This window comes from Myxocyprinus asiaticus, chromosome 28 (genome assembly GCF_019703515.2).
Source record: "Myxocyprinus asiaticus isolate MX2 ecotype Aquarium Trade chromosome 28, UBuf_Myxa_2, whole genome shotgun sequence".
In the NCBI taxonomy this organism is placed as follows: Eukaryota; Metazoa; Chordata; class Actinopteri; order Cypriniformes; family Catostomidae; genus Myxocyprinus; species Myxocyprinus asiaticus.
This window is the reverse complement of record NC_059371.1, coordinates 2,301,130-2,329,080: the sequence shown is the minus strand read 5'-3', so window position 1 is coordinate 2,329,080 and position 27,951 is coordinate 2,301,130. Positions and strand designations below refer to the sequence as shown.

The window sequence follows — 27,951 nt, the reverse complement described above, 5'->3', positions numbered from 1 at the left end:
GGGCAAATGTGGAAGGACAGCTTTAAAAAGACACCAAGCGTTTGCGTGAAACTCTTTTAGAAGTAAATATACTCTTTCTAATATACTCTTTTAGCACCTGCAGACTCAGGCTGGCAAAGCGCCCAGGGGAAACACAGCACTCAATCGTGTGAGGGTGACTGCTGATATGCACCGTAAGAATCCAGCAACGTAGCAAAGGGTGAGAGGACGAACACACTAATAAGGGGTTTTGTACACTGACCACTAAAGATGCTAGTTGTATTTCTGAGTTTAAAAATGCTGTAGACATGGCATCATGAAAATCTTCTAATCAATAGTTCTTCCTAAAGTTGTGTACTTGTATGCCAGTTGATTTTAAAACATTTACAGTCACCAAAAACACTCACAGGTGGAAAAATAATGGTAGAGACTTGCCTGCAGACTTCAATGGTTTAATGTTGTGGTGTGTACAATGATTCATTTGGTTGAACTTAAGTAAGTTCGAGAACTTCTGTTGCATCATTGGACATTAAGTGGGCAGAAATGCATCTTTCCATTGGTGAATTTCATGCTCAACATACAGTATAAGAGTGTTAAGGCAACAAACACTCTGCACAATGAGTAAATGCAAAGCATTTGACAAGGCTTCTATAAAACTATGTGAGAAGAACACCAATCTTTGATTCCCTGCATTGATTGTCATTCAGAAGTCTTTAATTTTATATTAATATTTCAACTGTTCAATGCCATGTAAACTTACTGATGTATAAAATGGCATGCCAACACCATCTGATCTTGAAAGCAGTACTTTGTATTATTTTTCATTGCGGTCTTTTCAAGTGTATAGGTTTTTCCTTTTTAGAGACTGTAAAGACACATCAGCACTTAAGGCAAGTCTGACTTTCTCTGGGTGGCTGGCCGACATTTTGTAACAGTCAATGGAGTTGTTTAGCAACTAGCAGCAAAGCTTTGAATGAAAGAAATGTCAGAGTGATGAATCACCTGACAGCTGCTGCTCTGCCCACTAAAGCAAGTCATCACCAGTACACTCACTGAGGTCCTCAATTACTACTATTAACTGAAACCCAGAATTACTGTCCAGAATTGAGCGCTTGTGCATATTACTGTTGTGTAATGTTTATTTAGCCTGATAAGCTATGTGTGTTTAAATGCTCAGGCACATGAGGAACGTTTAAAACACAGACTAAATAACATCACATGTTTGCACAATCTAAGTTTGATTTTAATAACTAACATCCACTTTCCAACTTTGTCACCAACAAATTACAGTTATTGCATAATGCAACAGGAATGCACTTTTCTGAGTTTTCATACATGACATCATAAATAAAACATTCATATAAAAATACTCTTTCACAAAATATACTCTCTTACCAATATTTTCAGTGTAAATTCTGTGTCTGGATTTATCACTATTCCAGTTACAAAAAGCTTGTGGTCAGTAGTTTCTCAATATTACAGCAAATGTGATTATTCCAGACTAGCAGCAAACAGGGAATTTCTCGAAGAAAGAAACATCACTTGTTTTCTCATAAAAATGCATCATGTAAACTAATAAAACCTATTATTTCAGTAGATACATTAGAGTTCAGTGTAAATCTTTTTTGTCAGAATTTCTGAATAAATTCAGCTTTCAAAAACATGCGGAGCTGCTTTCTTTGAATTACAGTTATCAATAGGCTTTTTAATAAATAAATTCCTCCAAACAACTGATTTGATTTAACAACACTGCGCAATAGTGACCGCTCGCTTTTTCAGACGTCTTGGTTTCCAAAGTATTTTTTCCATTCATTTTCTCCATGAGAATTTAAAGAAATTCTTCAATAAAGAGATCCAAGTAATTATGAACCAAACCAACCTGCTCAAAGGCGAATCACAACATTAAAAACTTTTATGTGAAGCAAAGAAGTATTTAAAAATCAGACAAAAAGAAAATACTACTAATGGGATGAACTACTCATCCCAATAAGCATTGTGAATGATGTAATCAAATCAGAAACAATGGTACCAAATTAAACTCATCGACTCATTGAATATAACTATAAACAATATAGATTTAAGTTTATTGGAAAATACTCAAATATATGCAAATATAGTATATAAGTAGTTTTAAGAGAGTTAAAAGAGATAGAATTGATTATGTCATTCACAATGCTTTATGGGAGTTCACTGCCATAGTATTTTTGTCTTATTTTCCAGTAAAATATCTAAACATCCCTAAAACATGAAAAAATCACTTTAGAAGCAGAATGACAGAAGATATTAAGTCCTGTCTTTTCAAAGAAATAATAATAAAGTGGGGTAATTTCTCTGAAAACAAGACAAATATGTCATTTTGCATCTCAAGTAAATTTATCTTGTTTTAAAGGAATATTCCGGGTTCAATACAAGTTACATCCTGTCTACACCGGACACGAGCGGCGCATCACGCCAAAAGTGAATAGATCCCATTATAATCAATGAAGCTGTCCACACTGGAAGTGTCCATCGTGCCGACAGTAAACTGATGTTCTGTTCCATTGCAACATGATCACACGGGAGGTCAGCATGTTGTTTCCAATACTCCCAGTACCCTAGGATCGGCCACATTATGCCGACTCACTGACAAGCGGCATCGCCTATCAGACATGTTTGCATTTGTCCAGCGTGTTTACCTTCCCCTGTGGCACGACTGGGTGCACGTCACATCAGCAGAGTGGGAAAGTAATCGCGTTCGCATAATCAGTGACTAGCGGGATTTGGAGGTTGCACATTAAATTTTTACTACACTTAAGGTTACAATTTAGGTTTTGGGGTTTGGGGGGGGGGGGGGGTACAGTTTATAAAACATGTATTCCTCTTCACTGTATTACATTCTGTACAGTTAAAACAATTCGATTTTGGCATCCCTCCATGGACATTTCACCCGGTAAATGGAGCTCACACATGCCCATGCACCCAACAAGACTTACTGCTTTGGCTACTGGGGGCAGTGTTTCGAATTTCGGAAAGCACAGACCAATTTTAGCTAAAGAAAAGCCAACCTACTTTTTCCAATTTCACCAGTTTCACTGTGAGATCAGTCTGTCCTGCCAACAAGACAAATAGACAGTTTAAAATTTTGCTTTCGACGCGTCCAGTGTAGACAGCCTCAAGACATTTAAAACGTAGTCAATGGACATGCCCGGTGTAACCAAATCAATCAATACCATTACCACAAAAACATTTATTTTGACTCGTCCATCCTTTTCCCAAAAAAAAAGTAAAATCAAGGTTACAGTGATTTTTACAATGGGAGTGAATGGCGCCAATTTTTGGAGGGTTTAAACAGAAATTTGAAGCTTATAATTTTATAAAAGCTCACATTAATTCTTCTGTTAAAACTCATGCATTATTTGAGCTGTAAAAGTGTTTAAATCATTTTACGTTTTTAGGTAGTTTGAGTTTACGGCATTACGTCGTCGTGGCAACGAAGTTGTAAAATTGGATATAACTGTACACAGAAAAGGTTAGTAAGCAATTTTATCACACTAAAATCATGTTAACATGCATATTGTTTATCTCTTGTGACTATACTTTTGAAACAGTGAGTATTTTAACATTTACGGATTGGCCCCATTGAATTCCATTGTAAGTGCCTCACTGGAACCTCGATTTTTGCTTTATGCCACAGATGCTGTCAATTGAGCTTAACTTGTATTGAACCTGTAATATTCCTTTAAGAATGAAAACAAGACAAAAATACTAAGAATAAGATTTTTGCAGTGTTCTTTTTCAGCAATTCATATTGTCATGGTAACAGGAACTTCTCTGATTGGTGAATCTCTCTTTAGGATTATGGGTAGTGTAGTTCTCCAGGAAATCAACAACTTTTTTTTTTTTTATTGGCTAGGTGCACAAGATGGCACCTATGATCTTTCGCTACACGAATGTGTGCATGTATACGTCTGGTCATATGAGCGCTCACTGAAACGGAGTGAGATCCACGGTGCAATCGCGGTGTTAGCAGGCCTTTATTGTTGCTTAAATAAGAAACTTCCAAAGCAGACTTGTTAGAGACTTGGTTGAGACCAGCATGGGTCTATCAGCGACAGGAGATAACATTCACTTTACATTGTTGTGTGCCTCAACCAGCAGCGATGAGCTGAAAACGGTATGAAGAAAATAGTGTTAAAATTGTAGGTAACACTTTACAGCAAGTTTCTGTAAGTCAACATGCAATAGCTAATGTGACATATCAATTAACAATACTTTTACAGCATTTATTAACATTTAGATTAATGTTCATTTCTATCTATGTATACATTAACATGGGGCATATGAACAAAATGGTAATTAACAATGTACAATAGTATATTTAAATGAAACATTAACCTAGAATAATGCTGAAATGTTTTTTCATTGTTGTTCATTATACCAAATGCATTAACAAATGTTTAAGAATTGAACCTTATTGTAAAGTGTTACCAAAAAGTTGCATGTGTAATCAGACGTAAGACGCAAACAGAAATTGCAGCTTTATAAAATGCATTGGTTGTTGTCCAGCAGAGGATTCATATGACCTTATTTACCCTGCAGGTGTATATCCAACTTCAAATTGTTTATCTTACCAAATCTGTATACAAGCCTAGCATTATTTATTCATGTTCACAGAAACTATGAGTTACTGTTGTTTCTTATGTTTATTATCATTTCATATTCATCAGTGTAACTGCATACATACTGTAACATGTCGAAATGTTGTTTATTGTTTTACTCTAACTGTTGAGAGAAATTTGTTGTGTTATTTGATTGGGTTGTAGTGTCTTGCATTGATAGCTGTTCCTGAATGTTTTATGTATGTATGTGTGCACGGAGGAGACTGTGGGCAGAAGGAGTTCACCGTTGTTTTAAGTGTGCTTCTACTTCTCTTAAACAATTACAGAGTGTACGGCGTCTCTGGAGTGGTGCCCGGTGAAACCGGAAGTGGTTATGCCCACACTCTGTAAACCAGAAATCAAACATGGCGTCTTATGCAACTAGCCAATTAAGTTGACTTGTGGCTTCAACAGAAGCATATGTCAACACCTAACCTCAGAGCTCATGGCAGATCTGTCTTGAAAGGTTTACATTAACGCTAAAAAGAATTATGGAGAAAATGAATAGAATTTTTACCTTCTGAATACCTGCTGATGTGCTCTATTGGAGTATTTGTTAAATATCTTTGAATATCGTGTGTCTGAGTTTCATTGCATTTCTACCAAGACATCCTTGTCGCAATAGCTCCATTGGTAAATTCAAGGTGCAGGTATCTGTTATCAGTCTTAAAGCATGTACAGCAAGAGAGCCTTACTTTATTCCAGATAGCCTCAGGATTTTCCAGACTGGAATAATGCTCTAGATTTAGAGTAGACAGATGGAAACTGATATGTGTAGCCTCACAAATGATTTACATGCTTCAGTTCCATGTTCTTTCTCATAATTAATTCTTTCTTCAGAGTAAAGCTTTGACAATCTTGATGATATTCCATTAAAGTAAAGAAAGCATGTCTTAGTTAGGTCTTGTGCAAAACAACTTAACAACAAAGGTAAAGCAGTCCATAAACTTTGCTCATTTACACGTGTACACCTCTGTCCTCTCGCTACAAGTGTTGCACTTGACATAACAGCACCAAAGAAACTTGCAGTTGCACTGCCACACACGTGAATACTGATGCGTGTTGTATCCTCGGCCGCAGCACATGAGATCACAGCCGTTTGGATGATGCATCAGCGTTTTATTGCAAATCCGGCCCTGAGTCCCAACGCTGCCCGTCACAGGATCTGCTTCGCAGTAATTGGGCGATTTCTCGATGTACACCAGGTCCGTGTCCATAGGCTTGCGGTAGGAGTAGGGCTTTTTGATTTTGAGGAAGGTGGGCCGTTTGTGGCGGGTGGCTTTCACTGGCTCCACATGGACAGCATTGGTGTATTTATCTTTGAGGATGAAGCCAAGCTGGCGGAACTTGGGAAGAGTCGTCCAGCAGGTTCTGGTGGTGCATGATCCAGATACACCATGACATTTACACTCCAAACGCATGTTCCTTTCCAAGACCTGGACAACATGAAGAGTATGAGTAATCAGCGGCTGAATTAATCAGATGTCTCATCATTGTGAATGTCAGTACATCAACATATTGACGACACTCTACATGTTTACATTTTTCACAATGTATGGCTCAGGTCCCTAGTTGACTTAGCAAACATCACTATTCAACAACTAAATGTACAGTATTCAAAAACTGTATTGTCCTTATACAATGTTGTTTTCCCCAATCAGAATGGCCTCACAAATCTCTCAATGTCCCAGCGACAAATACCAAGAGCTTTTGCTATCTGTTCATCAGAGATGGGCACCATCAGCCAAAGTCATTACATTAGCTGGCATAAATTAGGAATGGGAGGGGTTTTTTCAGACAGAGCACTCTTTTAGTGCTGCCAAGACAAAACCTGCAGCTAGAATGAACCTGTAAGGCAAGTCAGTTCACCAAGAGGCAATTTAGCTCCTCATAGAAGACGGCATGAACGTGGTCCTACAGAAAAAAAAGGCTGCTTCAACTAGCTGCACAATGTCAGTGTAGAAGCCCTGGGTGAGAGAGAAGTGTTTACGTCTTTAATTAAACGTGGAACAATCCAGAGCTGAGATGGAGGCTTCTTTACCCCTCATTAAGTTGGACTAGGAGAGCGAGTAATTATTCTGGTTACTTTCTGTTTGGCAAAGTCTTACATACACAGCTGAAATGGACACATGTTGTGGTAAAAGGAGTTTGCCAAAACTGACATTTCTATCATTATTAATGTGGTTTCAAATCTGCATGGTGTTCCATACCACAAGAGTTCACAGTGACCACATCTTTCCATACGACTTAAATCTACATGTTCACTTTCACTTCAACATTCTGGTGTGGAAGTGACTTTCACTTTCACGTTCAGCCACCTACTGGTTGGGGCTGGTCAAAGATGGAGATTGATAGTAAAAAAGGACTTAAATATTGATTTGTTTCTCACCCACACCTATTATATCGCTTCTGAAGACATTAATTTAACCACTGGAGTCGTATGGATTACTTTTATGCCTCTATTATGTCCTTTTTGGAACTTCTGAGTTCTGGTCACCATTTACTTGCATTGAATGAACCTACAGAGCTGAAATATTTTTCTAAAAATCTTCATTTGTGTTCTTCAGGAGAAAGAAAGTCATACACATCTGGGATGGCATGAGGGTGAGTTAATTATGAGAGAATTTTAATTTTTGGGTGAACTATCCCTTTAAGTCATTATCTCATTATTTTGAGTTATTATATAATTATTTTAAGTTAGTATTTTATTATTTTAATTTATTATGTCCCTGTTATTATCTTATTATTTTAAAGAGGTCATGTCATGCATTTTTTGTTCTTCCTTGAGGTTAACTTGTAAATTTGGTAAAGTTTTTTGCACACACAAAACGTACTTCTGCTTAAAACACGCCCACTGTTATGATTGGCTAACATCTTTTCAGAGCAAACGCCCCCTCCGCCAACACTCATGGAACCTTCAAGAATAAAAGAATGAAACATGCATGCGATTAACAATATCACCTGAAAGCACTCAGTCCAGGCAATCATTTATAGCTATATGTCCCAATTTATTTGACACAATCAAATTACAACAGTGTCGGCACACTTTTATTAGGCATACAACATTTGGTGATGATAAAATAATGCTACATAAACAGTCCTGAATAACACGCTGTGAATGTGAAGGGTTAATAAATCTTATCCAGCTGTAGGGCTATAAGTGATGGTCGGCCCTCGGATATACCTGTCCCATGTCACCGCTTCAATTGTTGTTCACCGGGTAAGGTAGATTCCCCCTCGATCGATTCGCCGGTCGACCGGTGCATGGGCATCCAAACACATTCATTGCAACCAAAATGCTGGACTTCCTAGCTTACACATGGCAGCTGGCAGTCTTACACCCTGTCTTCACCAGACGAGTGCGGCGAGTCGCATCAAAAGCAATAGAACCCATTTTAATCAATGCTGCTGTCTACACTGGAAGCGTCTGTTGCGGTGCATTGCACCGACAGTAAACGGGTGTCGCATTCCATTTTGCACTGCACACGCTGGCGCTACTCCTGCCAACAACATAAATTAACAGTTTAGAACGTTTGTGTCGATGCATCCAGTATAGACAGCCTCAAGCCGTTGCGTTGCGTCATGTTAACGGACTAGCCCAGTGTAGACAGGGTGTTACAAGTGTATACTTCATTGTCTTTCATTGCACTCTGTTCTTCTTATATACTGTACTGTAATAAAAATCATTTAATCTCATATCAGTATTTTGTGAGCAATATTGAATTTCTGTGGCAAGTAACCATGTAATAAGCATGATGCACTCCGTGTTGGAGTTCTGACCATGGTTTATTTTGCGATAAAAACGGCTGAATAACTCTACATATTAAACACAGACAGATGAAACAGTAGTATAAAATCTGTTACTCACCAGCATTACGGTGGTGTAAATCCTGTTAAATTTATGGTGAAAAACTGGCAGCTGGAGTTGCCAGAAATTCACTGTAAAAAATACGGTATAAATGTTAATTGGTTTACGATACACTTTAAAGAAACTGTTAAATTTACGGTAAAAACTGGCAGCTGTGGTTTTTACTGGCTGAAGCCCAGTTAATTTACTGGCTGAAGCCCACATGGCGGCCTACCCAGAAGCCGATGAGCAGTCCAGATCTCGCTCTCTCCTTCCTGCTCCTGCTTCCCCTCTTGTCCCTCCCTCTCCTCCCTCTCGCCCTATACCCGCTCCCCGGAAACAGGGAGTAGTTCCACCTAAACCGCCGCCCTGCCTCCACGGGCTGCACTATGCACCAGCCCCCTCCCCTACCCCTCTCCGTCGCCCTTCCCTGTTGGAGTTGCGGGGAGCCGAGACACGTCCAAGACCGGTGTCCAGTAATGGAGATGGAGACGTGGATCCGGGTCCCCGACACGCCACAGACTGCCCCCAATCAAACAGGGACGTACCGCATACCACGGTTAATTCCCGCCTCACCCTGTAAACCGAAATCCCGATGTGTGACGCGACGACTGGGGAGATGGAGCCGGGGCCATCAACGTCTGCTCAGCATCAGGATGACGCAGGAGGGGAATCCTCCGGCACTCCCACCCTGAGGGATTTCCTGGAGGGAGATTTCCCTCTAAAGCAGTCACATGACGAAACCCTTAGGCACGCATTTGACCAAATGAGAGTAATCAGTGGCCAGCAGCTCCAGCCTGATGTCACCCTCACATATCCGTATTTTTTGATTATTAGGGACTGGTTGTATCGAGTGACGCAGGACACTCAAACCCATGAGAATTCAACCCAGTTATTAGTCCCGAGGAGCCGTCGGGAAACACTTGTCCAGGCAGCTCACCATAATCCTATGGCGGGTCACCTAGGGCAAGAAAGAACACTGCACCGGTTAATGGCCCGCTTTATTGGCCGGGCGTTCGCGGGGATGTGCGCAGATGGTGGCATTGGTGAATCCACCGGCCACCCCAAGAGCACCATTGCACCCATTACCGTTAATCGAGGCCCCCTTTGAAAGAATTGGTATGGACCTCGTTGGGCCATTAGAGCAGTCAGCACATGGATATTGGTTTGTATTAATCCTGGTGGATTATGCAACACGATACCCGGAAGCAGTGCCTTTATGCAACATCTCAGCATGCAGTGTTGCGGAGGCACTCTTCAAAATGATTTCCTGGGTGGGGGTTCCGAAGGAAATCCTCACCGATCAAGGCACAACCTTTATGTCACTTACACTGTGCGAACTTTATGAATTGCTGGGGATTAAATCGATTTGCACAACATTTATCACCCACAAACTGACGGGCTGGTTGAACGATTTAATCAAACCCTGAAAAATATGATTCTTAAGTTCATACATGAGGATGCTAGAAACTGGGAAAAATGGCTGGAATCCCCATTATTTGCAGTAAGAGAGGTCCCGCAAGCCTCCATGGAGTTTTCCCCCTTCGAGCTCCTGTATGGACGTCAGCCCTGCGGGGTGACTGACATCATACAGGAAACGTGGGAGGAAGGACCTTCCCAAAATAAAAATGAAATTCAATATGTCCTTGATCTTCGAGCAAAGCTACACACACTGGGTCAGTTGTCATATGAAAATTTGCTCCAAGCTCAAGAGAGACAAAGTCGGCTCTATAATAGGGGTGCCCAGCTACGGGAATTTGCACCGGGAGACAAAGTACTTGTATTACTACCCACGTCAAGCTCAAAATTATTCACCAAATGGCAAGGGCCCTTTGAGGTTACACAGCAAGTCGGGGATCTCGATTATGAGGTTAGACGAATGGATAGAGGCGGAGCACGTCAAATTTACCACCTCAACTTCCTTAAATTATGGAGAGAGGCGGCCCCCATGTCCATGGCGATGGTAGTCCCGGAGAGGGTGGAGCTCGGGCTGGAGGTGAAGTTCAAAGCCGATCCATTCACCCTGGTCCCTTGAGGAGACCACCTCTCACCGTCCCAGCTCGCGGGGGTGGCCAAGTTGCAAAAGGAATTTGTGGACGTGTTCTCTCCTCTTCCCGGTCGTACGAACCTCATACAACACCACATTGAGACCCCACATTGAGTGGTAGTGCGTAGTCAGCCGTACCACTTGACCAAACATAAGAAAAAAGCGATTCGGGACAAATTAGAGGCAATGCTCAAGATGGGGGTAATAGAAGAATCGCACAGCAATTGGGCCAGCCCGGTTGTTCTTGTACCTAAGAGAGACGGGTCAGTCTGGTTCTGTGTAGATTACTGGAAAGTCAGCGCAGTGTCTAAATTTGATCCATACCCAGTGCCCTGAATTGACGAACTGCTCGATCGGTTGGGTGCGGCTCAATTTTATTCGACACTGAATTTAACAAAGGGGTATTGGCAGATCCCCTTAACTTCATTATCCCAAGAAAAAACTACATTTTCCACACCGTTCGGATTACACCAATTCGTCACTCTTCTGTTCGGTTTGTTCGGGGCTCCTGCCACGTTCCAGCGCCTCACGGATAAGATTCTCAGGCTGCACGCCGCATACGCCGCTGCCTATTTGGATGACATTATTATATACAGTAACGACTGGCAGAGGCATATTCAGCATCTAAGAGCCGTTCTGAGGTCGCTGAGGCAGGCAGGACTCACGGCAAACCTGAAAAAGTGCGCAATTGGACGGGTGGAAGTACGGTATCTGGGCTTCCACTTGAGTCATGGGTAGGTACGGCCCCAAATTGATAAGACCGCAGTGATAGTGGCCTGCCCCTGTCCCAAGACCAAAAAGGAGGTAAGACAGTTTATGGGGCTACCTGGCTACTACCGAAGGTTTGTGCCTTGTTTCTCTTATGTCACCAGCCCCTTGACTGATCTCACTAAAAAGTGGGCACCAGATCCGGTCCAGTGGACGGAGGTGTGCCAACAGGCTTTCACGAGAGTGAAATCTGCACTCTGTGGCGGGCCGCTTTTACATGCTCCTTACTTCTCTCTCCCCTTCATTTTGCAGACGCATGCATCAGAGAGGGGGTTGGGGCCCGTGCTCTCGCAGGAGGTGGAGGGGGTGGAGTGGCCCATGCTGTACGTTAGTCACAAGCTCTCTTTGAGGGAGACTAAGTACAGCGGGCCTGAGTCGGGCAGTGGGGGTATGTGGAGTGGGACGTGGTCGTGTGTCTGTCAGTGGGGAGAGAGGAAGCGGTAAGGACCATCACCTGGTGATTGCTGATATTAAACACCTGTGTCTTGTTTCAGTGATGGCGGAAATGGGCTTTAAAAGGCCGCCGGAGAGGCAGACCAAGAGAGAGAGTCCAAGGCTCACACACCCTGAAGCTGAATGCTGGAAAGCTATTTATTGTTGTCTTACGTTGTACTGTTTATTGTTAGTAGTGAAGCTGTATGTGCAAAACAATAGAGACTGGCTGAAAAGCAGATTTTGAATTTGAGTTGTGAGAATAAAATCTGATTTACCTGGACTGCAACCCCGGCTCCCGCTTCCTCTTTTGGAACCCTGTTACACATCTTGCCCAAAAATGGTTTTTCCTCATTCCTAATGTTGGGATGGTTAACGCTGGTTTTCCACAACCAGGAACACAATAACATCTGGGGACTTTACTCCACATCTTAATCTTTTTATTGGTTAAAAGCAAACTACCATAACAATAGTACCACTTTCTGTGTTGAAGTACCTCAGCCACTTTATCAGTTCACTGTGACGATTGGCATGTTGTGGAGGCGGGGCTATTCAAATGAGCACCTTTCCTACATCACTATGAGCCGATTTCAAAATAAGTCGTTTTGCAGGGTGGAAACATAAATGTTCTTTATGGGCTAGAAAAGAAGTTTTGATTTTTTAAACTTACAGTATGTTCTTATAGGATCTATATGTTTTTATAGGACAATGACCACTTATATGTCAAAATATCAAGGAAAAATGTATACTTCATGTCCCCTTTATTTAGAATGTCATTATTTTATGTTAATATCACTATTTTGAGTATTTAATAATTTTTAGATATTATTTCATTATTTTGAGTTAATGGGCCCTTTTTAAAGAGCTCTAGCACTAAGCGCAGTGCTATGCTTTAAGTCATAAGCAAAAAGTCAGTGGGCATGGCCATGAAGTTTTGGTATTTTCGACTAAGTCTAGGCTCAAGTGGGTTTGGCAAAATTGCAAGTGTAACGCACTACTAACAAGTGTAATGGGCTGGATTAAGTGCAATTTAATTCTGAGATTCTTCTCTGGTTATTGCACTGTCTGTGTTCAATTATATAGTTAATTCCATCAAGCACCAGTGATATAAACCAAGACAGCACATTAACAAGAAGTTGGTAGTGTAAATGGACTGTATGCAATGAATTGGAAGAATAGAAATATGGATATGCTCCTTTTATATGCTTAGAAAATGTGGTTCTCATCAGAATTTAGATGTATGATCAGTTAAATTACAGAGAATGTATTAATAATAATTTTCATCTACTGACATTTGATTTATAAACCAACCTGAGCGAGATGTTTAATTCCTGACCAAAGAAGTGATGATTTTATAGTGGAGCTCGACTCTAAGTTGACCACATTTATATCCACATTAAGCTAATTATCTGGTTAATCCTTTATTCAAATTTTTTTTAAATGCTGCATAGAGGTTTAAATACTTCACAGAGTGTAAATCTATTCAGAATATTCCTGCACACGGAGGATAAAAAAAATTAAATAATGCAAAAAAAATTTCGCTTTTCATTTCTAGAAATATATAGAGGCTTGACTTGCAGTTTATTCCACTGCATTTCACTAATTCTGCACATGTAATTTAACAAATTAATTATGTCCTCCACAAAAATATGCGAACACAAAATAAGCCTTGAGTGTATCATAAAACTTTCAGTATTTTCATCCCAGCATCTCATTGAGTTGAGTTTGTATCTCATTATTTTGAGTATCTCATTATTTTTAGATATTACTTCATTATTTTGAGTTAGTATCTCATTATTTTTATATATTACTTCATTATTTTGAGTTAGTATTTCATTATTTTGAAATCGACTATCTCAAAATAATGACTTGTGTTCTGGATTTTTGATTTAACATGGTGAAAGTGAAAAGGCCTTTTAGGAGTTTCGGTGGTTTAAGCATTGAAAGTTGAGACACAAGCACAACATCAAAGATTAAACGTTATCACCAGAGGTATAGAGATAGGGGAGTGAATTTGTACAGTGCTCAGTGTGTTCATCCTGATCTGATTTGTAATCAAACTCTACCACTTATTCTACTTTTACTCCTAAAAGCTTCCTATTATTGCAGTGCCAGTTGAGTCTTGGCTGGGATGCCAGATTGTTGATGGCCACAAAACACAGTGCCATAGTTACTAAATCCTTCCCAGAACTTGACTTTCACTTGATCCATTTAGTGTAACCAAACATCACTTCACTGATAAATAATACCTCTTAGGGGCCTGGGTAGCTCAGTGGTAAAAGACGCTGGCTACCACCCCTGGAGTTCGCTAGTTCGCTAGTTCAAATCCCAGGGCATGCTGAGTGACTCCAGCCAGGTCTCCTAAGCAACCAAATTGGCCTGGTTGCTAGGGAGGGTAGAGTCATGTGGGGTAACCTCCTCGTGGTCGCTATAATGTGGTTCGTTCTCAGTGGGGCATGTGGTGAGTTGAGCGCGGATGTCGCGGTGGATGACGTGAAGCCTCCACACGTGCTATGTCTCCGTGGCAATGCGCTCAACAAGCCACGTGATAAGATGTACGGGTTGATGGTCTCGGACGCGGAGTCAACTGGGATTCATCCTCCGCCACCCGGATTGAGGCGAATCACTATGTGACCACAAGGCGCACTGGGAATTGGGCATTCCAAATTGGGTGAAAAAGGGCAAAAAATAAAATAAATAAAAATAAATAATACCTCTTAAAGAAATAGTTCACCTTAAAATGAAAACTCTGTCAAAACTGTGTAACTTTGATATGAATGACACTAAAGGCCATTAGTTCTCTGTCTCATAACCAAATGTGACACAGTTAGTTTGACCATGTTTTGAGAGCTACAGTAGAGGGGAATATTTTCATTGAATAATGAGACATTTGTGTCTGTTTCTCACACAAAGTTATCGTATGCAGTATTGGGGAGTAGTTAACTAAAAGTAGCAACGCTAATTACTTGGTGTTTAAATATTAAAACATACGGAATTATGACAATTAGAATGTAGAAAGCTACTGGAGAAAGCCAAGTCCACTTCAAGCTACATGACTAAAGTAACTTGCTTCATATAAGCTACTTCATATTATTTATAACTATAAAATAATTAAAAGAATCAGTTGCAATTTGATCTGATGCTTATTTATTAGAAAACAAAAACATCTATATATACTGTATACAGGGCATCCAGAAAGTATTCACAGCGCTTCACTTTTTCCACATTTTGTTATGTTACAGCCTTATTCCAAAATGGATTAAATTTATTATTTTCCTCAAAATTCTACAAACAATACCCCATAATAACAACGTAAAAGAAGTTTGTTTGAAATCTTTGCAAATTTATTAAAAATAAAAAACAAATAAAATCGCATGTACATAAGTATTCACAGCCTTTGCTCAATACTTTGTTGAAGCACCTTTGGCACCAATTACAGCTTCAAGTCTTTTTGAGTATGATGCTACAAGCTTGGCACACCTATTTTTGGGCAGTTTCTCCCATTCTTCTTTGCAGGACCTCTCAAGCTCCATCAGGTTGTATGGGGAGCGTCGGTGCACAGCCATTTCCAGATCTCTCCAGAGATGTTCAATCGGGTTCAAGTCTGGGCTCTGGCTGGGCCACTCAAGGACATTCACAGAGTTGTCCCGTAGCCACTCCTTTGTTATCTTGGCTGTGTGCTTAGGGTCATTGTCCTGTTGCAAGATGAACCTTCGCCCCAGTCTGAGGTGCAGAGCGCTCTGGAGCAGGTTTTCATCAAGGATGTCTCTGTACATTGCTGCATTCATCTTTCCCTCGATCCTGACTAGTCTCCCAGTTCCTGCCGCTGAAAAACATCCCCACAGCATGATGCTGCCACCACCATGCTTCACTGTAGGGACGGTATTGGCAAGGTGACGAGCAGTGCCTGGTTTCCTCCAGACATGACGCTTGCCATTCAATCTTTGTTTCTCATGGTCTGAGAGTCCTTCAGGTGCCTTTTGGCAAACTCCAGGCGGGCTGTCATGTGCCTTTTACTGAGGAGTGTCTTCCGTCTGGCCACTCTACCATACAGGCCTGATTGGTGGAGTGCTGCAGAGATGGTTTCTCTTCTGGAAGGTTCTCCTCTCTCCACAGAGAAACGCTGGAGCTCTGTCAGAGTGACCATCAGGTTCTTGGTCACCTCCCTGACTAAGGCCCTTCTCCCCCGATTGCTCAGTTTGGCCAGGTGGCCAGCTCTAGGAAGAGTCCTGGTGGTTCCAAACTTCTTCCATTTATGGATGATGGAGGCCACTGTGCTCATTGGGACCTTCAATGCTGCAGAAATGTTTCTGTACCAGATCTGTGCCTCGATACAGTCCTGTCTCAGAGGTCTACAGGCAATTCCTTGGACTTCATGGCTTGGTTTGTGCTCTGACATGCACTGTTAACTGTGGGACCTTATATAGACAGGTGTGTGCCTTTCCAAATCGTGTCCAATCAACTGAATTTACCACAGGTGGACTCCAATCAAGTTGTAGAAACATCTCAAGGATGATCAGTGGAAACAGGATGCACCTGAGCTCAATTTTGAGTGTCATGGCAAAGGCTGTGAATATTTATGTACATGTGATTTTTTTCGTTTTTTATTTTTAATAAATTTGCAAAGATTTCAAACAAACTTCTTTCACGTTGTCATTATGGGGTATTGTTTGTAGAATTTTGAGGAAAATAATGAATTTAATCAATTTTGGAATAAGGCTGTATCATAACAAAATGTTATTAATGTTATAAATTTCCGAATGCACTGTATATATATATATATATATATATATATATATATATATAGATTATACAGACCTGGTGAGTCGGTTCTTTTGGATGGTTAATTTAAATGAGCTAATACACATAAATGATTCACTGATTCACTTGAGCCCCATGCATCCTATAAGAGACTTTGCCTTCTTTTGTAAAGCAATATATTTAGTGTTTTGCTGCTGTTTATCACTATATTTTGATTCAGTTATATACAGTTGAAGTCAGAAGTTTACAATCACCTTAGCCAAATACATTTAAACTCAGTTATTCACAATTCCTGACATTTAATCATAGAAAATATTCCCTGTCTTAGGTAAGTTAGGATCACTACTTTATTTTAAGAATGTGAAATGTCTCCAGCCAGGTTTCCTAAGCAACCATATTGGCCTGGTTGCTAGGGAGGGTAGAGTCACATGGGGTAACCTCCTTGTGGTTGCTATAATGTGGTTCTCGCTCTCGGTGGGGCGCGTGGTGAGTTGTGCCTGGATGCCGCAGAGAATAGCATGAAGCCTCCACACACTATGTCTCTGCGGTAACGTGCTCAACAAGCCACGTGATAAGATACGCGGATTGACGGTCTCAGACGCGGAGGCAACTGAGATTCGTCCTCCGCCACCCGGATTGAGGCAAGTCACTACGCCACACGAGGACTTAGAGCACATTGGGAAATTGGCATTCCAAATTGGGGAGAAAAGGGGAGAAAATTAAAAAAAAAAAGAAGAAAAAAAAGAATGTGAAATGTCAGGATAATAGTAGAGAGAATGATTTATTTCAGCTTTTAATTCTTTCATCACATTCCCAGTGGGTCAGAAGTTTACATACACTTTGTTAGTATTTGGTAGCATTCCCTTAAATTGTTTAACTTGGGTCAAATGTTTTGGGTATCCTTCCACATGCTTCTCACAATAAGTTGCAGGAATTTTGGCCCATTCCTCCAGACAGAACTGGTGTAACTAAGTCAGGGTTGTAGGCCTCTTTTTCAGTTCTACCCACAAATTTTCTATCGGATTGAGGTCAGGGCTTTGTGATGACCACTCCAATACCTTGACTTTGTTGCCCTTAAGCCATTTTGCCACAACTTTGGAGGTATGCTTGGGTTCATTGTCCATTTGGAAGACCCATTTGCGACCATTTGGGACATGTCTTGAGATGTTGCTTCAATATATCCACATAATTTTCCTTCCTCATGATGCCATCTATTTTGTGAAGTGCACCAGTCCCTCCTGCAGTACAGCACCCCCACAACATGATGCTGCCACCCCCATGCTTCACGGTTGGGATGGTGTAATTTGGCTTGCAAGCCTCACCCTTTTTCCTCCAAACAAAACGATGGTTATTATGGTCAAACAGTTAAATTTTTTGTTTCATCAGACCAGAGGACATTTCTCCAAAAAATAAGATCTTTGTCCCCATGTGCACTTGCAAACTGTCTGGTTTTTTTATGGCGGTTTTGGAGCAGTGGCTTCTTCCTTGCTGAGCAGCCTTTCAGGTTATGTGGATATAGATACGTGTCTACCTGTTTCCTCCAGCATCTTCACAAGGTCCTTTGCTGTTGTTCTGGGATTGATTTGCACGTTTCGCACCAAATTACGTTCATCTCTAGGAGACGGAATGCGTCTCCTTCCTGAGCGATATGATGGATGTGTGATCCCATGGTGTTTATACTTGCGTACTACTTTTTGTACAGATGAATGTGGTACATTCAAGCGTTTGAAAATTGCTTCCAAGGACGAACCAGACTTGTCCACAATTTTTTTTTCTGAGTCTTGGCTGATTTCTTTTGATTTTCCCATGATGTCAAGTAAAGAGGCACTGAGTTTGAAGGGAGGCCTTAAATACACCCACAGGTAACCCCTTTAATTCAGTACACCTCCTAGCAGAAGCTATTTGGCTAATTGGCTAATGGCTTGCCATTATTTTCTGGAATTTTCCAAGCTGCTTAAAGGCACAGTTAACTTAGTGTATGTAAATTCTGACCCACTGGAACTGTGATATAGCCAATTAAAAGTGAAACAATCTGTCTGTAAACAATTGTTGGAAAAATTACTCGTGTTATGCACAAAGTAGATGTCCTAAACGACTTGCCAAAACTATAGTTTGCTATTATGAAATCTGTGGAGTGGTTAAAAAATAAGTTTTAATGACTTCAACCTAAGTGTATGTAAACTTCTGACTTTGACTGTACTGTAAAATAGAGTGTATATTAGGTATCAGTTTATGTTCAATTTATTGTTGAACCCTATTTATTTAACCCTAATGAAAATTATTGCAGTAAGCATGATTGTACTAAGCATATTTTTTGGTGGATACCATGGTTTAAATATATAACTATGATGTGATATTATCGAATTCTGCAATCAGAACAATAATAAATATCCTCCAATTGTTATGTCTAAAAAATATTTTCTTCTTTAAAGCTACACTTTGTAACTTTTTTCCCTCTAGCGGTTGAAGCATAGAACTGCAAGTTACTTGCAGAGGAACACTGTTTTGGTAATTATGTGTGTTGGGCTTCAGCTCTGCTCTTCTGCGCAGATGAAAGCGAATGTCACTAACAACATCAAAACTCTCCCCCTCTCCTCAAAAAAAACTAAAATAAGTAACGAAAGGAAGAAAAATACGGATATCCAAAAAATATGTCTTATTAGCAGGTAAGCAGCATATCTTCCGCTGTTGTTTTGACTTACTGAAAACAATTGTTTCTAAATAAATAGCGTTACAAAAGTTAGGCAACGCTGACATTAGACAATGATTGCTAATCATATCAGATAAAGTCATATGATGGAAACTATTATAACTTGGCTAGCAGGCAAATAGACTAAGGTAGTAACTGGTTTAGAGATTGCCGTTGTTACCAGCATAACGTTATTTTTTTTCCATTGTTCTTCCTTGAAAATGAAATCAAGCACTGCAGTATCACAATCCATAATAAAATGCCCCATTTGAGTGGCAAGCGCTATCTAACAAACTACCACGCTAAGAGAGCTACTTGGCTAACTATCGGTCCAATAAGATCTCTTACCTGTCGAGCAAAAAAAAGCCATCTCTTGGTCGGTTTTAAATCCTTTCATATCTCAGAGTTGTCACCATCGCCAAGCCGATGTTGTTTTGTGTTTTATTATTATGGGCTCTGTCGGTTTAAATAGCTTCAATGCAGTTAGTACTTTTTGTTTGTAGTGTGTAGTGTAGCTAACTACTTTTTTGAAAGAGTAGCTTGACTGTAGTTTATCTACTTAAAGTTATGAGTAGTTTCAGAAACTACAGATTCAAAGTAGCTTTACCAACACTGACCGTATGACTATAGAAGACATGAAATATCTAGACTACTTTATGGTGCCTTTTTTAAGCTTGACACTGGTCACTGTCAGTGAGCCCCTGGTCACTGTCTGCTTTCACTGTATAGAAAACAACAGCATGAACATTCTGCTAAATATCTCCTTTTGTATTACACAGAAGAAAGAAGATCATATGGATTTGGAATAATGAGGGTGAACTATTTGGTTGAACTATACCTTTAAGGGCAACTCTAGAAATTGTTTTTATCTGAATAATTTACTATAAACACAGCCAGACTTTGCCCTGAATAATCAAGTACGCACCTTTCGTCCGACTTCATTGTTATGTAGGTTCATAAGCGTCCTGGCACTGTGTTTAATCTCTCTAGCATCCACAAACACTTTGGAGAAGCCCAGGCCATGACGGATGTCCGCTGAGCAGCCACCCCATTTCCAGCCGTCTACATGACCATAGAAGCCCTGCTTCTCTTTGTCGCAGCTGCAGTCGCTGAGGTTGCCCTGCGTGCAGGCGGCTGTTATAGCATGGGCCACTCCTGCCGCGATGATGGCATATGTGAAAGCGGCTTCTTTACTTCCTGTTCACAGAGGAGAAAGATACAAATTATGCTTTAAAGGACACAACACAAAGACTTCATGACATAACATTTACATTACAGTAATGAGCAACCTGATCTCACTCAATCACGTTACTATATCTATTGTACATATTTGCTAAATTATTGAAAGTGGCTTGTTGTACGCTTCACAGCAGTTTCCTGATGAAATGAACACTAGAGGTGAAAAAAAAGATAAGATTTAGGGTAAGGAGGTCAGTTTTGTTGATTTCAAACTTAAGAGCATTAATCTTAAAAACCTAATTGCTTTTCGTGCAAAAACATTGGACATTTCAACTCAGAACTGCTGCTACGTCTAATGATCCACATACTGTCATTTTGCAAAAATGTCAAAACAGGTTTATAAATCCGTCAGATCCTGCCGGAAAGCGATGACGGCAGGGAAGAGGAGAATACTCCACTGGCAGGAAGGGACCTGAACTGGTAGTGATGGGGTGGAGGGGGGTGAAAACAAACAGCAACATAATGAGAGATGAACAACAGCTGGAGCTTATGAAGCAGAGGCTGGATTATGATTGGATGAGATACCTGATTTGATTGAAAGGCATGGAGCTACAGTGCATCCGGAAAGTATTCACAGCGCTTCACTTTTTCCACATTTTGTTATGTTACAGCCTTATTCCAAATTGATTAAATTAATTATCTGAGAGTCCTTCAGGTGCCTTTTGGCAAACTCCAGGTGGGCTGTCATGAGCCTTTTACTGAGGAGTGGCTTCTGTCTGGCCACTCTACCATACAGGCCTGATTGGTGGAGTGCTGCAGAGATGGTTGTTCTTCTGGAAGGTTCTCCTCTCTCCACAGAGAAATGCTGGAGCTCTGTCAGAGTGACCATCGGGTTCTTGGTCACCTCCCTGACTAAGGCCCTTCTCCCCCGATCGCTCAGTTTGGCCGGGCAGCCAGCTCTAGGAAGAGTCCTGGTGGTTCCAAACTTCTTCCATTTACGGAAGATGGAGGCCACTGTGCTCATTGGGACCTTCAATGCTGCAGAAATTTTTCTGTACCTTTTCCCAGATCTGTGCCTTGATACAATCCTATCTCGGAGGTCTACAGACAATTCCTTGGACTTCATGGCTTGGTTTGTGCTCTGACATGCACTGTTAACTGTGGGACCTTATATAGACAGGTGTGTGCCTTCCCAAATCATGTCCAATTAACTGAATTTACCACAGGTGGACTCCAGTCAAGTTGTAGAAACATCTCAAGGATGATCAGTGGAAACAAGATGCACCTGAGCTCAATTTTGAGTGTCATGGCAAAGACTATGAATACTTATGTACATGTGATTTGTTTTATTTGTTTTATTTTTTATTTTTTTTATACATTTGCAAAGATTTCAAACAAACTTCTTTCACGTTGTCATTATGGGGTATTTTTGTAGAATTTTGAGGAAAATAATTAATTTAATCCATTTTGGAATAAGGCTGTAACATAACAAAATGTGGAAAAAGTGAAGCACTGTGAATACTTTCCGGATGCACTGTACTAGGAGTCTGCCTGCGAGAACTACTGCTTATGCTTCCATTTCTCTCAGAAAGACTCATGTCAATGAGAATTGATCACTAAGTAGTGATAGAGTAATTTCCCTTGGCGCAAGCCCCGTCCCACGGTTCAGTGCTCAGATTTATCACTCGAACCGCCAGATCCTGCTGGAAAGCAATGACGGCAGGGGAGAGGGGCTCACCCCAAAAGGAAATTATAATTTCAACCATATCCCCCAAAGAAGAGGAGAACTAGTACGACTCTGAGCACAGACAAGATCTTCAGAAGCAGGAACAAATCTGAAAGAGAAATAATATGTAAAAGATTGAACATAATGCTGGATATGACACTGCGATTAGACCTCTACAAAATGAGCACTAAATGTACCATACCCTGAGAAGTGTAGACTGCTTTATGAAATGTTGAGCCTTGCGAGGAGAGAGAGAGAGAGAGAGAGAGAGAGAGAGAGAGAGAGAGAGCATTGTTTGTGCAATACCTTTGCAGAATGGTAAACACTGCTCTGTAGTGTGTCTGAGCCCTGAAAAGGGTGGCAATGTTGTGCAATACCCTTGAAAGGATAACAATGCTTATGACGCTGTTGGGCCCCGATAGGCGCTTGAGGAGTATGAGGGTGGGGGAGCATCATTTGTGTAATACCCTTGAAAAGGAGAACAATGCTTATGATGTTGTTGGGCACCGACAGGTGCTTGAGGAGTATGAGGGTGGGGGAGCATCATTTGTGCAAAACCCTTGAAAAGGATAACTATGCTTTTGAGGAGTATGAAGGTGGGGGAGCATTGTTTGTGCAATACCCTTGAAAAGGATAACAGTATGAAGGTGGGGGAGCATTGTTTGTGCAATAACCTTGAGAAGGATAACGATGCTTGATGTATTTGAGCTCCAAGTTGGGCGAGCATTCGGTTGTGCAATACTCTTGAAAAAGAGTAACCGATGTTTGATGTATATGAGCCCTGATTTGGGCAAGCATTTGGTTGTGCAATACCCTTGAAAAAAGTAAACAATGTTTGATGTATATGAGCCCCGAATTGGGCGAGCATGCAATACCCTTGAAAAGAGTAACCAATGCTTATGACACGTATGGAGGGGGGAATTGGTTGTGCAATACTCTTGAAAAGGGTAACCAATGTTTAGCTATGGTGAACAATGTTTGTGCAATACCCTGCAAAAATCAACAATGCCCTATCCAAAAGAAAAGTATAAAGCAGTATAACCAATAACAGTACAAATAAAACTGCACTGGCAATGTTACAAAAGACATAAAATATAAAAACACGTAGACATTATAGTACACACATGAATTACCCATGAAACACACTGCACTGGCTGTTGGGTGCTCTGTCACTTGTTTATGATTACGAATGTGTAATGTCAATATTTTCCAAGCAATCACTGGAATTTTATAGGTATATTGTAAGCTCACTTGAGCAGTTCTGCATTTTTTTTTTTTTTTGAGACCACACCCTGTGTAAAAAATCCTGTGAACCAAAATGCACAAACCAGAAATAACAACCGCCCCAAAGCGAAAGGTGTTGGCACTACCACGAACATACAAATCCAAGTTCCACTCATTGTCATTTTCACATAAATGGGAAAACAGCGTTACGGACGTGACATCTCTTCATTGGATGTAATAGTTGTGAAAGCAGAAATACATCATGCCAAAAATGCCTGAAACCTGTAGACGTCGACCCCCGAAACATTGTTATGATGTCCATCAAGGCTGTATGATGAATTAAAATAGATTAAAATTAGCATGTTTCCATGGTATGGTTGACATTTCCATGGAAATTCCCTGCTGCTTTAGTAATTCAGTGGTATAGTTGTACAATGCCCATCCTATGTGGCAGGAGGCATGCATGCAGTGACGAAGGTCCCCTTAAGGAGAACTGTGATAGACCCATCATGAATAGAAGGAAGAGTTACGATTAATGTGACAAAACAACAAGCCTAGCTGACAGATCTGCTTAGACAGATACATGAGACGGTAAAAAAACCCCAAAAAACACACAGCCACAGAAAACACTAATGAAATATGAACTATGATGAACATGTCTACGTTTAATAGAGATAAATGACTATGAATACTAGAGGTGCATACATAAATAAATGCATGAACACTAAACCTGATTGCTCAAATGCAGGAAATGTATTAGCATAGCATGCTGATGCTACTGATAGTAAACAACATGACTTTGTTACCTGGTGGGAAGGATGTGAGCTACATCCAACCGGAAAATGGAAGCACTGCCAATATAGTAAAAATGAGATATAATCGCTTGAAAAGCATTTACTGCTGCTGTATGATGAAAATAATGAGCAGTGAATGAAAAACAGGGGAACCTAAAACCCCATCAGCCACCAGCTAGATGTATGATAATTGTTTCCCCCAAAAGAAAAGAAACTGAGAACTTGCGTATCTTGAATGTGGGGACCAGCTGCGTTGCAGACATAAGCGTTTGTGGTTTGTGTGAGGAGCAACTGAAAGACAACTCTGATTAAAAGACATAATCATACCATACACTGAAGACTTATGCATAAATCAACGTGCATGCATGCTGATGCCCGATGCAGGAATTTCAACATGCAAACACTGTTGAAAACAGATGAGCAAAGAATGTGGAATAAGTTATCCCACGCGGGGCAGCGGCCGCAATATGCCAGGACACGCAATTTTCCCTGCAACATGAAAATCGGTGTTGGCCGACTAAACTTGTAAAAGTAAAACATTGTTGTAAAAACGATTTGGGAAGCAGTATCTTAAGATGAACAGAGAACATTGATAAGGCTTTAAACCTCGTCAGAACAATGAACGGAGACTTAGTTTATCTCTGAAGAGCTGCGCTGGTGAGTGGAAACATCAAGGTGAGTAAACTGAAGATGTATAATCCAATGTTAAATCGACTGTTTGCTTAGGAAGCAAGGAAAAGCATGTGAGATGGATGCGTTTCGATGTATAATTCAAAAGTTAGCGATTGTTTGCTTGAGAGCAAAGGCATAGCGTGTGTTCCGCTCATGTGCATGAAAACAAACAGCGACATAAAGAGAGATGAACAACAGCTGCAGTTTATGAAGCAGAGGCTGGATTATGATTGGATGAGATACCTGATTTGATTGAAAGGCATGGCGCACTAGGAGTCTCCCTGTGAAAACTACCGCTCACGCTTCCATTTCTTTAAAAAAACCCATCTACTAAAGGTATACTGACACTTTAAATAACCCAGAAACCAAAACACTGATTTAAATGTAACATTAAATTAATATTTTGGGTTCAAAAACAAGTTAAGCTCTTGTGGCATAATGCATTTGTGGTATAGTGTTGATTACCTAAATTATTCGACTCTTATTAGATTCGTCCCTCCTGTCTTTAAAAAAAGCACCAAAAAAAAAGGTTACAGTTAGGCACTTACAATGGAAGTGAATGGGGCTAATTTTTGGAGGGTTTAAAGGTAGAAATGTGAAGCTTATTATAATTTTAGAAAGCACTTAAATGAATTCTGTTAAAACTCATGTATTATTTGAGCTGTAAAGTTGTTTATATGTTTTTTTGCAGGATTACACGGTTTACAGCGCTATGTCCTCAAAGCAACGAAGTTGTACAATTGGATCTAAATTTACACAGAAAAGGTTAGTAAGTGATTTTATCATACTAAAATCATGTTAACACACACATTGTTTATGTCTTGTAGCTATACTTTTGAAGAATTTAGTATTTTAACGTTTATGGATTGGTCCCATTCACTTCCATTGTGCCTCACTGTAACCTCGATTTTTGCTTTTCTTCAAATAAAAGGAGGGGCAAGTTGAACTTTTTTTGTTTTAATCAACAGTATGCTACAAATGCTGTCCAATGAGTTTAACTTGTATTGAACACAGAATATTCCTTTAAAGCTTTTTCAATCTCCTAAGCACCATATAGGCTACAACACCAAAATGTTTCTTGATAGGAAGAGGGTTCTCTTTTGAATAGTGTTACAAAGAACCATTGAAGCTTTATTTTTAAGTATACCTCCCTCGCTTGTATCTTTAATGAAGGGTTGTAGATTCTCAGATGCTCTGGTGCGCATGTATGACCCCAGGGAAGAAACATGCGCTCATATATCTCATCTGACAGACATCTCAGGCATGTGGCACGGAAATCTTCACCTGTCTAATTTTATGAGAGCAAACTGTGTACTTTTATGAGAGCAAACTAGTAAAGGAGGTAACAGTTTTACCTCAGATTAAACAAACCGCATACTTCGTAACCACGTTGGTAAATACTTCTGCAACATTTTCATATTTCTTTTTAGACATGCTTGAGAAAATCTCCAACATACCCACTTTCAACTCTTTTCCGAAGACGGTCCTCTCGCCGAGCGCGGAGCAGTTCCAGCGGCCGCTTTTGAACTGAAACTGGCACTCGTTGATGCCCATCTGCGCGCCCTCTCCGATCACGATGATCGCGTCAGGCCGGCTCTGACAGATGATCCGCTGTCTGGGGGCCAGTCCGGGGATTTTGTTGCATATAATGCTCGCTCCCAGCGCCAATACAGTAGAGAACCCTCTAAAATTGACCAGAGAACAGCTTGTTAACCGTAAACTTACACAACTGAGCAAAACTGGAGGCCTGCCGTTGGTCAAAATATCTACTATGACTTTAATTAAAAAGAGATAGGCTATCTCATAATGCCCAACAGTATGCACCAACATCTCAGGACACGGAAGGTTCAGGTGCGTCCTTAGCTTTGTTTAAGCATAGCTGACTGGACACCGGCAAGCGCGCACCGGAGGCGCCCAATAGTGGCCCGGCTCGATCCATTCCAGTGAGCCCTGCGAAGTGCGCACCAGATTTTAATATGCAATTGTTACCTACGGATTTATGTCTACCTGATTCAGCAATTAAAAATGATTTTGCTGCTGTAACCCAGTGTAGTCAGTTTTATTCCGTAGTATTAAATAATTTATTTTTATTATTTTTTTATTATTATTATTTTATTATTATTATTATTATTATTATTATTATTATTATTATTATTATTATTATTATTTTGTCTTAACAAAACCACTAATGACTGATTCTCACGAAACCTGTCAAGAAATGTTCTGGTCATTTTACACCAAATTAATACAAAAATATATAAAATTATATTTTGCACAAATGAAATGTGAGATTGTTCTCATTTCCGTAACGTGACGTCGTTTTACTTTTACTATCCCAACTGTTTTTAAAGATACGTCGTTTTACTTTTACTATCCCAACTGTTTTTAAAGATAATTCTCATTACCAACACAGCCATTTTTCACAATTTTTAAAAAAAAAAGTTTTTTTTTTGTTTTGTTTTTGTTTTTATCAACGAAAATGAAAGGCAGGACCAACTGAACCTTTGTGATGTATGACAATTTCATACATCACAAATGGGGAACTGTTTAATTTAAAAAATGGGGAACTGTCATGAAAATAATGTCAAAATATAAAAAGTCTCAATGGCCCTTAAATATGCTTCATTTTCTAAATTTTCCTTTGATTTTGGAGTAAAACTGGACCAGGGCATTTTCTTGACAGGTTTTCGTGAGAATCACCCAAGTACATTTATTTGCTTCCCTTGCAAAATATTTGTACTGTGCGAAAAGCAGTACTTGCAAATGTAATGTCCTAGTAAAGTCTCTAAATACAGACTTGTAGGCTATTAAGAGATTGTGGGGTTTTTTTTTCTTCTTCTTTTTCTTTCTTTTTTTTTTTTTTTTTTACTATTCCAGTGTGAGGATAACATGAAGACATTATATGCTGTTCGTTACATTTATGCATTTTTCATCAGCTCACCCCATTTTCAAGTAGATTATTCCGAGACAGAGGAAAATGCGAAATATCCAGCGCCGTGTTTTTCGGTTCATAATGGTCCTGGTTCGTTTTCACTAAATGGTAACGAGAAACTGAACTTGCACTGTGAGTAGCCAGTCTGTTAGTAACTAAAGTCAATCTGAAGCAAATTTCCAGCAAGTGTAATTTTTCCCAGGACATGTAGATCCCGCTGTCCACTCGTTCAGGGTGTATCCAGACTGTGTTCAGTGTGCATTG

The 27,951-nt window shown here is 40.2% G+C and overlaps 1 protein-coding gene across 4 annotated transcripts; it reads right to left on the bottom strand.

Annotated features, from left to right (window-relative positions):
- Positions 1-422: 422 nt before the first annotated feature.
- LOC127418935 (protein Wnt-7a) lies at positions 423-27,951 on the bottom strand. 4 transcript variants are annotated; one of them, XR_007893568.1, is made up of 6 exons: positions 27,697-27,951; positions 26,213-26,439; positions 20,086-20,357; positions 5,134-6,052; positions 4,862-4,961; positions 423-4,123 (listed from the first exon to the last, which is right to left on the bottom strand). XR_007893568.1 is itself a non-coding variant. In XM_051659867.1 (4 exons), exons 1-4 carry the CDS (start codon positions 27,765-27,767, stop codon positions 5,570-5,572), a joined length of 1,053 nt encoding a protein of 350 aa, XP_051515827.1. In that variant the 5' UTR covers positions 27,768-27,951; the 3' UTR covers positions 423-5,569. The 4 variants fall into 4 exon arrangements, 1 of the variants encoding a protein (XP_051515827.1); XR_007893566.1 differs by having other exon boundaries at positions 4,862-6,052; XR_007893567.1 differs by having other exon boundaries at positions 423-4,961.

Coding starts and splice junctions, on each gene's coding strand:
- LOC127418935 (XM_051659867.1), bottom strand. CDS start 27,767: ATGAACCGAAAAACACGGCGCTGGATATTTCGCATTTTCCTCTGTCTC. Junction 26,440..27,696: donor ATAATCTACTTGAAAATGGG/GTGAGCTGATGA, acceptor GGTCAATTTTAG/AGGGTTCTCTACTGTATTGG. Junction 20,358..26,212: donor CGGAAAAGAGTTGAAAGTGG/GTATGTTGGAGA, acceptor CTCTGTGAACAG/GAAGTAAAGAAGCCGCTTTC.